This window comes from Phoxinus phoxinus, assembly GCF_949152265.1.
Source record: "Phoxinus phoxinus genome assembly, chromosome: 8".
In the NCBI taxonomy this organism is placed as follows: Eukaryota; Metazoa; Chordata; class Actinopteri; order Cypriniformes; family Leuciscidae; genus Phoxinus; species Phoxinus phoxinus.
In genome coordinates, this window is record NC_136883.1 from 35,602,328 (window position 1) to 35,614,544 (window position 12,217).

General features: G+C 37.7%; 2 protein-coding genes across 3 annotated transcripts; one reads left to right on the top strand and one right to left on the bottom strand.

Annotated features, from left to right (window-relative positions):
* Nucleotides 1-624: 624 nt before the first annotated feature.
* actmap (actin maturation protease) lies at nucleotides 625-4,119 on the bottom strand. The gene is made up of 7 exons (XM_079621611.1): nucleotides 3,694-4,119; nucleotides 3,437-3,616; nucleotides 3,283-3,351; nucleotides 2,485-2,609; nucleotides 2,212-2,341; nucleotides 1,370-1,440; nucleotides 625-1,287 (listed from the first exon to the last, which is right to left on the bottom strand). The coding sequence occupies exons 2-7, from the start codon at nucleotides 3,610-3,612 to the stop codon at nucleotides 956-958; spliced, it is 903 nt and encodes a 300-aa protein (XP_079477737.1). The 5' UTR covers nucleotides 3,613-3,616; nucleotides 3,694-4,119; the 3' UTR covers nucleotides 625-955.
* Nucleotides 4,120-4,164: 45 nt separating this feature from the next.
* Nucleotides 4,165-8,863, top strand: snrpa (small nuclear ribonucleoprotein polypeptide A). 2 transcript variants are annotated; one of them, XM_079621613.1, is made up of 7 exons: nucleotides 4,165-4,451; nucleotides 4,655-4,731; nucleotides 4,843-5,015; nucleotides 5,518-5,688; nucleotides 5,787-5,963; nucleotides 7,569-7,657; nucleotides 7,738-8,863. In XM_079621613.1, the coding sequence occupies exons 2-7, from the start codon at nucleotides 4,659-4,661 to the stop codon at nucleotides 7,895-7,897; spliced, it is 843 nt and encodes a 280-aa protein (XP_079477739.1). In that variant the 5' UTR covers nucleotides 4,165-4,451; nucleotides 4,655-4,658; the 3' UTR covers nucleotides 7,898-8,863. The 2 variants fall into 2 exon arrangements, with proteins under 2 accessions (XP_079477739.1, XP_079477738.1); XM_079621612.1 differs by having other exon boundaries at nucleotides 4,167-4,296; nucleotides 7,738-8,860.
* The last annotated feature ends 3,354 nt before the right edge of the window (nucleotides 8,864-12,217 follow it).

Genomic DNA, 12,217 nt, shown 5'->3' on the forward strand with positions numbered 1-12,217 from the left:
ACACTTTGTCCTGTTACTGATGGTCGTCAGTAAATGACACGTGACTCGCATTCTCAGCTCAGTTTGTGCTGAACGGAACCGATTAGTCAAGAGTAACGTTATTACCTCACAAATACAGCTGTCAAAACCGACAGAATAGTTGCGCAAAGACACCACAATTAGAAAAGAGAAGCATTTTAACCACACAATTAAATGACAGATTAGTCTTTAAAACCATCTGCAGCTTGTACAATTTATTCATCCTCATTTCCAGAATCCGAATCAGAAGTCTTGGAAGCTGAAGCTCACGATTATGGTAAGGGGGCGTTACTTTTCCGATACACATTAGAGATGATTGGCTAATCACAACGCACTGGGTAAACTGGCCAATCAGAGCACTCTGAGAAGGAGGGGCTTTGTAGAAATCAGCGCGTTTCAGATAGACTGGGAAAAGACAAGCTGCAATCATGTGTACAGTATGTGAATTATTATATATATATATATATATATATATATATATATATATATATATAAATTCACATATATGTATATGTCAATCATGTTAACCCATGCTATTACACCCTATAATCTAAAAAATGAACTTTTAAAAATAGCATCATATGACCAAACCAAACGACAAATAAGTGTATTGAAAAAATATCTTTCTTTATTGTGAAAGCTTATGATTCCTGAGGAGTGTCTACCATAATAAACACTTTTTACCAGGATCACCCATCATTCATAAAGTGTGCGGATTATGTGTGTGTCAAATTATATCACACATCCATGAGCATGTAATATAATTACATTATTCTGCATCAGATTTATAGTTTTGCAGAAAGTAACTTCATCACTTCATATTTAGCTTAGCAGCTTTACAAATATTTAATCTATAAGGACACCTAGTGGATGAAGACTGAAAACACAGTCTCCAGAAACAGCTCATCCAGTGTGAAGACGATTCTGGTGTTTTTGATCAGCTCATCTGTGTGTTTGTGTGAAGCAGAAGCACTTGTCCTGCCAGACCGTCCTGAATGCCTCCAGGAGGAACCACGTACCGCGTCCCATCGCTGGCTCTCTGAGGGTCCATTTCCGTGAGCTGGCTGTTGCTCTGTGTGAGCAACTCAAACCTCCACAGCTGGTAGCGCAGACTCTTCCCCTGCTTCGCCAGAACAAACACCTCTTCAATGCCATCCATCGGCCAAGAGACAGAGGCCTCGTTCTGAGAGAGATGAAGCCAGGGAAGAGTGACGTCAGGAGGGAAGTGTTTGCGGTCCACACACCCCTGCCTTAAGCCTAGTAATATACCTGGAAAAAAATAAGTGTTATTGCCTTATATAACTACGGTAACTTGCTGAGTTTGTTAATCGTCTTGATTATTTAGTCTCACCCGAGACGACTGCCCAGTGGGCTTTGTGGCCGTTGCGTAGACAGGGTTCATGATTAAAATCCTCATCATATCTGTGCCAGAGTCAGGGAAAGAGTACAGAGTCAGACTATGTATGTGTATGTGACTCATCAAGCAGTGTCTTTGTGTCATTGTATTTGATTATGTTAGCACTCGCAAACAGAGTTGGCAGTGGTAGTGGATTCTAACACTAGTAAACAAAAGTGTCAGAGATGTGGCTGTTAGTGGCAAAAGGAAATAAAAATGTAAAAACTATTACTAGTACAATTTCAGAAAACTGTTATCAAACAAAAAAATGTCCTTGTGATTTTTATTTGTCAGGGACAATGCAGCGCACATTATTACAAACATGATTATCACAGTCAGAGCCATAATAATATGTGTAGATGTGTTGCATAAAAGGTTTCTAGACGATAGGCTAATTTGCAACCCCAGTTGATGAAATTAAACAAAATAGAACAGAATAATTTCAGAAAACAGTGATTATAAAACCTAGTGGTAACAAATATATATATAAGAAAACAGTGAGCCAAACAAAAAACTTGGCCTAGTGGTAAAATAAAATAATTTCAGAAAACAGTGATCAACAAAAACAAAATATAGTGATAAATAAAATAAAAATATCAGAAAACAGCGAGCAAAAACAAACAAACCGTTAAATAATTTCCGAAAAGTATTCAAACTAAAAAATAACCTAGTAGTAATTCAAATAAAATACAAATGATTTCAGAAAACAGTAATAAAAAAGGTGCTAAAATAAAATAATAAAAATGATTTGAGAAAACAGAACTAAAACAATCAGACATATAAAGCAGAAAAGATACGGTATAAGAGCAGGCTGTCCGCCAGCGAGGTGTTTGAGAATGACAGCGGTGTTTTCTCCCATCATGCCTCCTGATAACCTCTGAACTCTGCACCCACACACTTCCTCCGCCAGCTTGGCCATGTCACCGGCTAATTCAAAACAGAAAAAAAATAGCATTATAACAAATTATAACATTTAGAGGTCTTTAAAGTTAATGCTCAGCAGAACAACCTGCAACATTACTTTACTTTTCACTACGTTTACTACATGATTTAAAAGCAGATGTTAGTACCAGAAAACATCTCTCCTTGTTCAGTGTAGGCGTTGTGTTGTGCGGTTTGGACCAGTGTCTCCATGACCAGCGTCTCTGGAGGATGAAGTAGATGAGCCGCCATCCATAAGGCCACGAGACCACATCTGAAATCACATCTCATCTAGCAGAGCACAGACGCAGACACACAGGAACTGACTGGATTTTTAGTGGTCGATATTTGGCTTCTTTTGAATATCGACATTGGACGATACGTTTGGTCGACAAGTGTCAGAATATTCATGTGATATTACTGTGTGTAAAATTATTCCCAGTGTGTACAGATTTGCCATATTATTGAGTGCACTTTTTTATTTATTTATATTTTTAACAATTTCTTTATTTGTGCAATCCACATGGTTTACTTTAATGATGTCTTTACTACCTTTCTGGGGCTTTAAAGTAGTTGCGTAACTGTCAATGGAGGGACAGAAAGCTCTCAGATTTCATCAAAAATATCTTAATTAGTGTTCCGAAGATGAACGAAAGTCTTACGGGTTTGGAACGACATGAGGGCGAGTAATTACTGACAGCATTTAATTTTTTGGGTGAACTATCCCTTTAAGAATTAAACTGTTTTATTTTAAGTTTTAAAAAAAAATCACATTTATTAATTTTTTAATTATTAATTTCTGATTTAGTAAGTAAATAAATATTATGAACAATAATATTTAACCATATTTAGCTTTCAGACACCCTGCTTTTTAAGATATCGGCATCATCGACCATCAATAAATCCATATCAGTCGACTAACATGTATTTTTATTATGGAAACTTACTGTGGACCGTCTTGAATGAGTGAAGGCACATACTTATTGAACAGCAACCATTGCAGATCCTTCCTAAAACTTCATTGAGAAATGCTGCGATGAAATCACGACTGTACAGAAAAGGTTTTCTGAGTGAGAGTATGTAACTGTGATTTGTGCTCACCTGCTTTCTCTCTGTCCTATAATGATCCTGGCCTCTTCATGGTCCCCCTCTACAGGGGCCCTTCCCTCTGATAACGCCTGGTAAAGCTTCTTCTTGCTGGACACTGAGGGTGCCAGTGATGGAGGAGGAAGAGGAGGTGGAGGAAGAGGAGGAGAGGAAACATTCTCCACTGACATGCTTCTGCAACAGAAGAGTTAGTCAATGAAAAACAAATGACAGTATGAGAGTATTGCGAGAGTATGGTGTTACAGACATACGTTACAATGTTGTTTCCAATAAACCGACATCAAAACAATGTTGCAACGAGTGGACGTGGTAATAAGTATATAAGCATTCGCAAAATCACACGAATCCACATCAGCGTCCAAGAAGTTATTTCACTATCTGCTGTGAACTGGGTAACGTTAGTGTTCTCTACTTGGGGAATACCAAATAAGGTAATATACGGCCATGGTCGTAAATACAAAAATACAATCAAAATACAAAATATCCAGATTGATTAAAAAAGGTCTATATATTTTTACTTAAACAAATCAAAATGATTACAAAATGAATAGTAAAAGCATTATAGATTATATTCGACGGCGTGATACCCGAGCAGAAAGCAGCGTAACACGATCAACGAACCAATCCGTTTATAGAATGGCTCCCCCGCTCCAAAAGTATCCAATCAGAATGTGTGTGGGAAGTCGGATGTGCTCAGTAGACAACCAATCGACAGGCTCGCTGTGAGACCAGCTGTCCAATCGAAACCTCTTATATTTGCGAGAAGGCGGTTTTTCAGGCGGAAGTTGTGCGCTCTTTTTTTCCGTGTGGATTTTCATTCAGGTTTGTAGTCGGCTGGAGCTCGTCAAATAATTGTGAGTGAATTGATCTAATGCGTATTTTTTTGTTCTTATTAGCCTTTTAACTTGTTATATAACAATACATGTTTTCCACTGGTGGAAAATGTTATTATTTGCCTGATTAGTTGACGTGCTAACTCACTAACGTTAGCTTCCTTTTAAACAACGAGGTAGGTCAGTCATTCGCTGTGTTATAGCGTGCAATTAACAATAGCCTATGTGTTTTTTATTTTTATCTATAGGACACAAACTACTTCCATCTTTTGCCATGTGACCAAAAAGCTCTTTTTTTCTACACAGTTTTTAATTAATTTCAGAGCAATGTTGAAGTTTCATTAATTTCAGAGCCTAATATCTGTGTTAATCATTCCAGAATCATGGCTGGCCAGGAGATGAGGCTGAATCACACTATTTACATTAACAACTTGAATGAGAAGATCAAAAAAGATGGTATGGTTTTGTATATCTGATTGTTTTTCATTTTAATAAGATTTGTAAATTTATTTGGAATTGATTTTTGCACATTGTTCATGTGAAACCCGTTTCTTTTGTTTTTAACAGAACTGAAAAAGTCGTTGTACGCTATATTCTCCCAGTTCGGACAAATCCTGGACATCCTTGTTTCTCCCACCCTGAAAATGAGGGGTCAGGCCTTTGTGATCTTCAAGGAGATCAACAGTGCTTCCAATGCACTCCGCTCTATGCAAGGCTTCCCATTTTATGATAAACCAATGGTATGATCTATTATGTGTTTTGTCAACTTTTTTTTTTCTCTCCAGAATTTATATATCTAAACTTTTCAACAGTAGTGTTACCCTACTGTTCAAAAGTCTGGAGAGGAGATGGATTATTTTGAAAGTAGTTAATTTTCTTTCAGCAAGGATGCATTAAATTGATTAAGTGATAGTAAAGATTTCTTTTTTCAAATAAATGCTGTTGTTTTGAACTGTCTATTCAAAGAATCATGGATAAAAAGGATCAGTTTCCACAAAAATATTAAGCAGCATAACCGTTTTCAACATTAATAATGTTACCAAAAAAAATCTTGAGGAGCAAATCATCATATTAGAATGTTTTCTAAAGGATCATGTGACACTGAAGACTGGAGTAATGATGATTGTAGTAATAGGTCAATTTCTCACACTTGCCGAAATCGTATATATTTTGAAGTAATTGATGTCTTTAAATAAACCACATTCTGTACTAAAATGCGTAAAAAATTTGTTCTATTCACAGCGTATTCAGTATTCAAAGCTGGACTCTGATATCATTGCGAAAATGAAGGGCACGTATGTGGAGCGAGACCGTAAGAAAGAGAAGAAAAAGCCTAAAGTCCCTGAACCGGGTGCTGGGAAGAAGGGCGCCGCTGCCACCCCTGCTATGGCCGGAGTACCTGCAGCTATGCCTGTTAGTATATTTGGGATCTTTGGGAATTTGGTGTGTTTGTTCAATTGTGGCCTATTTTAAGGCTGTTTTTAAATTTATTTTATTTTTGTCATTTACAGGGAATGCCGCCCATGAGCCAAGCTCCACGCATGATGCCAATGCCCGGTCAGCCTCCCTACATGCCTCCGCCTGGTATGATGCCGCCGCCTGGCATGGCACCCGGACAGATGCCACCCGGTGGCATGCCACCAGGTCAGATGATGCCAGGACAAATGCCTGGCCAGATGCCACAGCAGGTATGTATTGTATGCAGGGTTCCAGACTGCGACCATTTTTTGAGAATGTGCGAGTTAGAATTTGATGTGGTCGCATTTGTGCGAGTGCACTCCGTTAAATTTGCGCGTGCGCAACAGAACGCCGTTGTATTTTAAGCTGCTGCAGTCCGTAACTTTGTGTTCAAAATGAACAATTACTATAATGAACGAGTACATCATGAATCCGTTTTCCAAACCGTGTTTTTGTCTTGTACTGAATCACTACGGTACGCCTAAAATAAGTGTTTATATTCCGAGTATCTTAGACGGGTCGGCTCCGCTGCGGAGGAGCACAGTGCCTGCGTGACTCTCCATAGACATTAACAGAGAGAAGTAGCTCCGGCTACACTTTTCTTCTGCAAGACGCATGCAGTTCTGTTTATTAATCGCTAGAGAGCAAACGTACACGCGCATTGATTGCACACTGATGATGAAAAGCACTAATGGACTATATGCACGGAGCATTCTTTAAAACTTCCGCAATAATATGAGCCAGCTGGAAAATCTAGAGCGAGCGAGTGAGCGCGCCCGCGAGACAGAGACTGTGCTTCAAACCGCGTAGCGCGTGCATGACAGAGGGAAAGAGAGAGCAAGAGACCGCGCGCGTGTGCCTCGTGAAGGACATGTAAGACAAACTCTACATTATCCCGCTTATTACATGGCTACATACTAAATAAATCAATAATTTGACTCAAAATATTGATTTTAAAAGGAGTTTATTTATTTAAAAACGATTTATATTGCTTCCGCTAAAGGAAATAGTCCGTCTCACTTCTCGTACTCGAAGTAGATACTTGTTAAAAAATACTCTGGTAAAAGTAGAAGTACTGATTTAACTTCTTTACTCAAGTTAAAGTACCAAAGTACAGGCTTGGAAATTTACTTAAAGTATAAAAGTAAAAGTAGCCATGCGAATGATTTAACCATTTTTTTAATGCAAAGCTAACGTTACCTGGACCACACAAATGCTTGAGTCCAAGCTGAGAAACCTAAGTGGATATGGAAGAAAGGTTCTTTATAAGCCATTGCCTACATTTTAAATGGATGTCTGCAAAATAGGCCTAAAACATCACATAGCCTAACGTTATATGATTATTGTGACAGAGACTGGGATTCCAGGTTAATGAGATTCTGACTGAGTAGCAAGATATGAATTCAAGTATCAGTATATTTTCCTGCTTTTTGTCCTTAGCCAATCACATGCCTGATCAGAATATAGTCACTTAAATAGTCAAGAGCATTAATTTAGTTATTCAAAATGTAAGACGACATTTAAAAAAAAAGGCGTGTTCCTCAGCTAAATTCGATCATCATTCACACTTTTGTTTGAAAACAAAGTGTCAACACACTGTAAAAATGAAAGGAAAATTAGGAATTAAAAAATGAAAAGATTGAGACGTATTTCATCAGCATTGATTGATGTAGCAAAAAAAAGTGCGACCAAATCATGCGATGGTGCGACCGACTGATAAAGTTGGTATCACCAGAGCAACCAGTGGAAAAGTTAGTCTGGATGCCTGGTATGTATAGATTTAATACATACAAACTTGGTTTGTGACTTTATAATAACGTCCATTTTGTTTGTAGGTGTCGGAAAACCCTCCCAACCATATCCTGTTTCTCACCAATCTCCCAGAGGAGACCAACGAGCTCATGCTGTCCATGCTGTTCAACCAGTGAGTATCCACCTCTCTGTCCAAATCTGTCTTTTTAAAATGCATTATCTTTTGCTAATTACAATGTTTTCTTCTCATAGGTTCCCTGGATTCAAAGAAGTCCGTCTTGTCCCCGGCCGTCACGACATCGCCTTCGTGGAGTTTGATAATGAGGTGCAGGCGGGTGCAGCCAGAGAAGCGTTGCAAGGCTTTAAGATCACACAGAGCAATGCAATGAAAATCTCCTTTGCAAAGAAATAACACTCGGATACACGCGACTTCGATGACATGCCCGTTACACACAGGCCTGCGTTTAGAGACCTTTGGGAACAGTTCAGGGTGTTTAATGGCTGAATAGAGGAACACACACACACACCATTCAAAGGAAAAAGTCCAGATTTTCAGATATGGAAAGTATGTTTTTATTTGATGTGACTTGCTTAGCTGTGCCAGTTAGCTTTTTTTACTTCACAATACAAGGTAAGGAGTGAATGGAAAGGTTCTTTTATTTTTTTTCTCCTTTCTCTTCCACTTCATCCTTTTACTTTTATTCCCTCTTCTCTGAGATGGTCGGCTTTGGTGAGTTTGTAAGTATGCAGGTTTTTTTTTAAATCAAATTGTCTTCTGTAGCATTGCACCCAGAGTCTGGTTCCCAGACATTGAACCTGGAGCTTTGATTTTATTAAATGGCTGTGTTTTACTTGTTGTGTTCTGCTTGTCCTTTCATTTTCTTTCAATATGTTGTTCTCTTATTGTCCAGGCTGAGGTCACAGTGTTTAGAACCTATTAAGTTGATTAAAAGTTAGTCAACATTTCTAATGTTAGAATTTTTTTTCTGTTTTAAGTAAATATGGTTTTAAAATTTCTATTAAAAGAATCTTGAAAAGTTATTTCACAGTACAGCCATTTTTAATAATAATAAAATGTTTCTTGAGCCACAAATCTGAATGATCATGTGACACCGGAGTAATGATGCTGGAAATGGGAGAAACAGATTTTCAAAACTCTGAACCAATTTCTTTGTAAATTGTACTCAAAATACTATCTTTGCCCAGACATGTGTAATGACACCTTTTACAAATCATACGCAACTTATTTTTAGCTGTGGTTATTTTGTGTAATTAGGCAGGGATTGTGAAATTAGGTCAATATCATCCTTCACAATATTTATTATACCTGCATACATTTTACAATTCATTAAAAAATAACCTACAGGTGAAACTCATTAAAAAAGTTCATTTATTTCAGTAATTCAACATAAAAGGTGAAAATAATATATAATATATTATATAGACTCATTACATGCAAAGTGAGATATTTCAAGCCTTTATTTGTATTTTGATGATTACGGCTTACAGCTTTGTGAAAATCTTTTCACAAAATTCTAATTTTGAATTTGGGGTTTTCATCATTCTTTTTAGTGTTTTGGAATGTGTGCTAAGGATTGTGGGGGATTGGAGGCTGTCGAGGATGCATCCTTCTAAATAAGCTGAATTAAAAATGTGAATCGAAGGCTGCCTTCCCATGATCCTTCAAGTCGCCTAACAACAGTGTTCTTTCCTGTACACCAATTGTCTGTTTCAGTCTCATTCGTGACACATCATTTAAAAAATTCAGTTCATGCCACAGTATCCAGTGCCAGTCCTTGTTACTTGTGGTTGTCCTTGTCCGTCTCTCCTCCTTTTGAAGTCAAAGCCAGCAAAATCTGGAGGTTATGGTCTCTTCTCAGTTCTCATCTCAGTGACCGTCTACAGCCAAACTGGCTTATGGGCCGGAGATGTGGTGAGGACAACCTTTGACATCAAACTCAAACATCCCTGTAAAATATAGATGATCATGCCTACACAAGTCTATGTTACATTCTCTGTATGTGATGCAAAATATTCATTGAGCTTCAACTCATAAGTGTTTACTAAGATTTTTCTCTTTTTGTTCAAACTCAAAATCCATTACCCAAGATTATGAGTGAATAAAAAACGTTTTGCTCTGTAATGAACCCCAGTTTGTGAAACTCTTGCATTATAGAAAGTTTTATGGCAGATCATTCACAAACTGTTTTGCGTTCATACATTCACACTCTTTAATCTCAAGCAGTGAGTGATTTCTATTGAAGGTAAATGAGCCTCTCCTGGTTTCGGAGTCTTTTGTTTATGGCAGAAGAGGTGATTTACTCCACAATTAAGTTTGAGGGACTCTGCACTGTCAGCTGTATAATATTGTATTGTGACTAAATGACTAGGTCAACTTTTTTTCTTTGTACACAAACGTGCATTCTTCTGCAGTTTTCCCAAGCCTCTGCACACTCTACTGTTTTGCCTTGAGAAAAACCTGACCTTAACGTGTGTGTGTGTAATGCAATTGGCATCATGCCCAGCAGTTTGTTGTCCTGCAACACTGTCCCTTTTGAGTCACAGAACAGACACTTCTTATGCCAGTGTGTGTGTGTGGGACACTTCTGCCCCCACACTAATCATATGACCAAGTGACAGGTTGGTCGGTTTGAGAAAATTGCATACAATGTAAACTGTAAATATGCTACACCAAAAACCTGTTAACTGCAAAGTTCATTAATTTACAGTGTAATCTGACATTTCCAAAATTCCCAGTGTGACACCTTAGGGATAGTTCACACAAAAATTGTCATTAATTACTCTCAATTAATTACTTTTTTACCCTCATGTCGTGCCAAACCCGTAAAACTTTCGGTCATCTTCGTAACACATTTTTTTAATGAAAATATTTTAAACATTGATCAGCAAACATAAACAAAAGCGCAACCGAACCTGCTTGACCCGCAAGAACAGACCTCATTGGTTCTTGCTGAAGCTCAAACGTGATCCGTAACACGAGAATGAACCTCATTGGCTTGAGTTTCTGTTTACCACTGATTTGTGAGTTGATGAATGTTTATATGTTAATAAAAGCCTAAATTCAATCTGTTCATCAAAAAAGCGATCATGCCTGTTCAGAAAAGTTTGACTAAACCGCTTAATTCATATGGATTGTTTTACAATCTCTTTATGAACTTTTTGTTCATAAGTCCGTCAAAGTGGTTGTGGCTTAGGCTATATATATTAGTATTTACGTGTAATGAACTTTGATTCATCATGTGGTTTCTCTTGTGTTATTATAGTGGATGTCAGTGGATGTTAACGGTATTAAGGAGGTTTATTATTTTAGCAAATACAGCAGCATTTTTTTCTGTAAAAACAACAGGATTTTTTTTTTCAGTGTATGTACATTGTTTTATCACAGTGCCTTGATCCCCCAAAATGGGATGTTATGGATTCAAGCCTTGAAGTTTGTGTCGTTTATCTGGGTAAGTTTAGTTCATTCTTTCTTTATTATTTATTAGCCTACTTTATTTCCATGCCAAATAAGCAAATATCTATTGATCATGTTAATCAGCAAGTTTCATCTTAAAATGGGTCCACCAGATGGAGACATTTGCTCAGAGAGGGGCTGTACTGTAGGTTATAAACTCTGTGCCTGAAGAGAACGAATAAGAAACATTTAGGCTGTCATCTTTGCTTTTTCTAGAAACATTTGGTATGTGAATAATCACTCATCACACAACAGGCTATACAAATATTAGTACATTTTATTTGGTTTAATAACCCCACAAAAACAATCTGTCACTATATTCTTCAAAATAAAAGTGCCAAAAGGTTTTTTTTTACAGTGATGCCATTAAAGACTAAGTTTTGGTTCCCCAAAGAACATTTCAGTGAATAGCCAAGTTTTTAAAAGAACCATTTTTTCCCCTTAGTTTTAAGAAGATTTTAATTTGCCCCTCATTACCATATCTGAATTTCAGCTCTGGAGGCTTCCTCGATCCTCTGCGATTGTAAGGACAAAAAAAGGCGATTTTATCATATAAATTTGAGCGCTACAGTGTTTGAGGACGGGTCAAAGTAGATGTTGTTTGTGGATAGCCTAATGAACACCACAGGCTGCCATTATGCAAATTTGTTCCAACCTATGTAGATGTGAAGTGAGACTTGAATTGTTGACAGCTAATTTCAACAGTTCAGAATCGATTCTTTCTTTTAGGAGACAATAACTTTACTTTGCAAACGCTTTACATTCACAAAGAGGACTGGACTTTTGTCCAAAGGAAAGGTTCAATGGATGTTAAAGGTTCATCATCGAACTGTAAATGCCAATAAAGAGCCTTTAATCTAATTAATTTATTGACAGTAATGAAATACTTTCGATTTATGTGTAGGTTGTGAGGAAAATATTTAGTTATAACCCACAGCAGCACAGGTGTGATGTCCTGACTCCTGACCCATCATTATCACTGAACATCAGCTCTCAGCACGGCTTCAGGGTGGCTAGTAATAAAGAGCTATTAAAATTCAGTTGAGTCGAGGTCAGAGCCGCTCTATGCTAATCTCAGCCGGACTTGAAGAGCCCTCTGTTCTGGCCATAGGTCACTCGACTTTGGGAAATAACCGGTTTCCAGGGATGTGCACGTCAGCAACAAGTCCATCCCATCGCGAGCGCGAGCGGGGGAGAAACAGGAGCGAGTCAATAAAATCGGCTCATTATATTTTCAGCATAAAGCGGATGCTTTGT

What these genes read in the sequence shown, in the direction of transcription:
- actmap (XM_079621611.1), bottom strand. Translation starts at nt 3,612, where the DNA reads ATGTCAGTGGAGAATGTTTCCTCTCCTCCTCTTCCTCCACCTCCTCTT. An exon ending in ATAGGACAGAGAGAAAGCAG is followed by an intron (nt 3,352 to 3,436) that starts GTGAGCACAAAT and finishes TTCTCAATGAAG; the next exon opens with TTTTAGGAAGGATCTGCAAT. An exon ending in CTCATTCAAGACGGTCCACA is followed by an intron (nt 2,610 to 3,282) that starts GTAAGTTTCCAT and finishes ATGTGATTTCAG; the next exon opens with ATGTGGTCTCGTGGCCTTAT.
- snrpa (XM_079621613.1), top strand. Translation starts at nt 4,659, where the DNA reads ATGGCTGGCCAGGAGATGAGGCTGAATCACACTATTTACATTAACAAC. An exon ending in CATTTTATGATAAACCAATG is followed by an intron (nt 5,016 to 5,517) that starts GTATGATCTATT and finishes TTCTATTCACAG; the next exon opens with CGTATTCAGTATTCAAAGCT. An exon ending in CTGGCCAGATGCCACAGCAG is followed by an intron (nt 5,964 to 7,568) that starts GTATGTATTGTA and finishes TTTTGTTTGTAG; the next exon opens with GTGTCGGAAAACCCTCCCAA.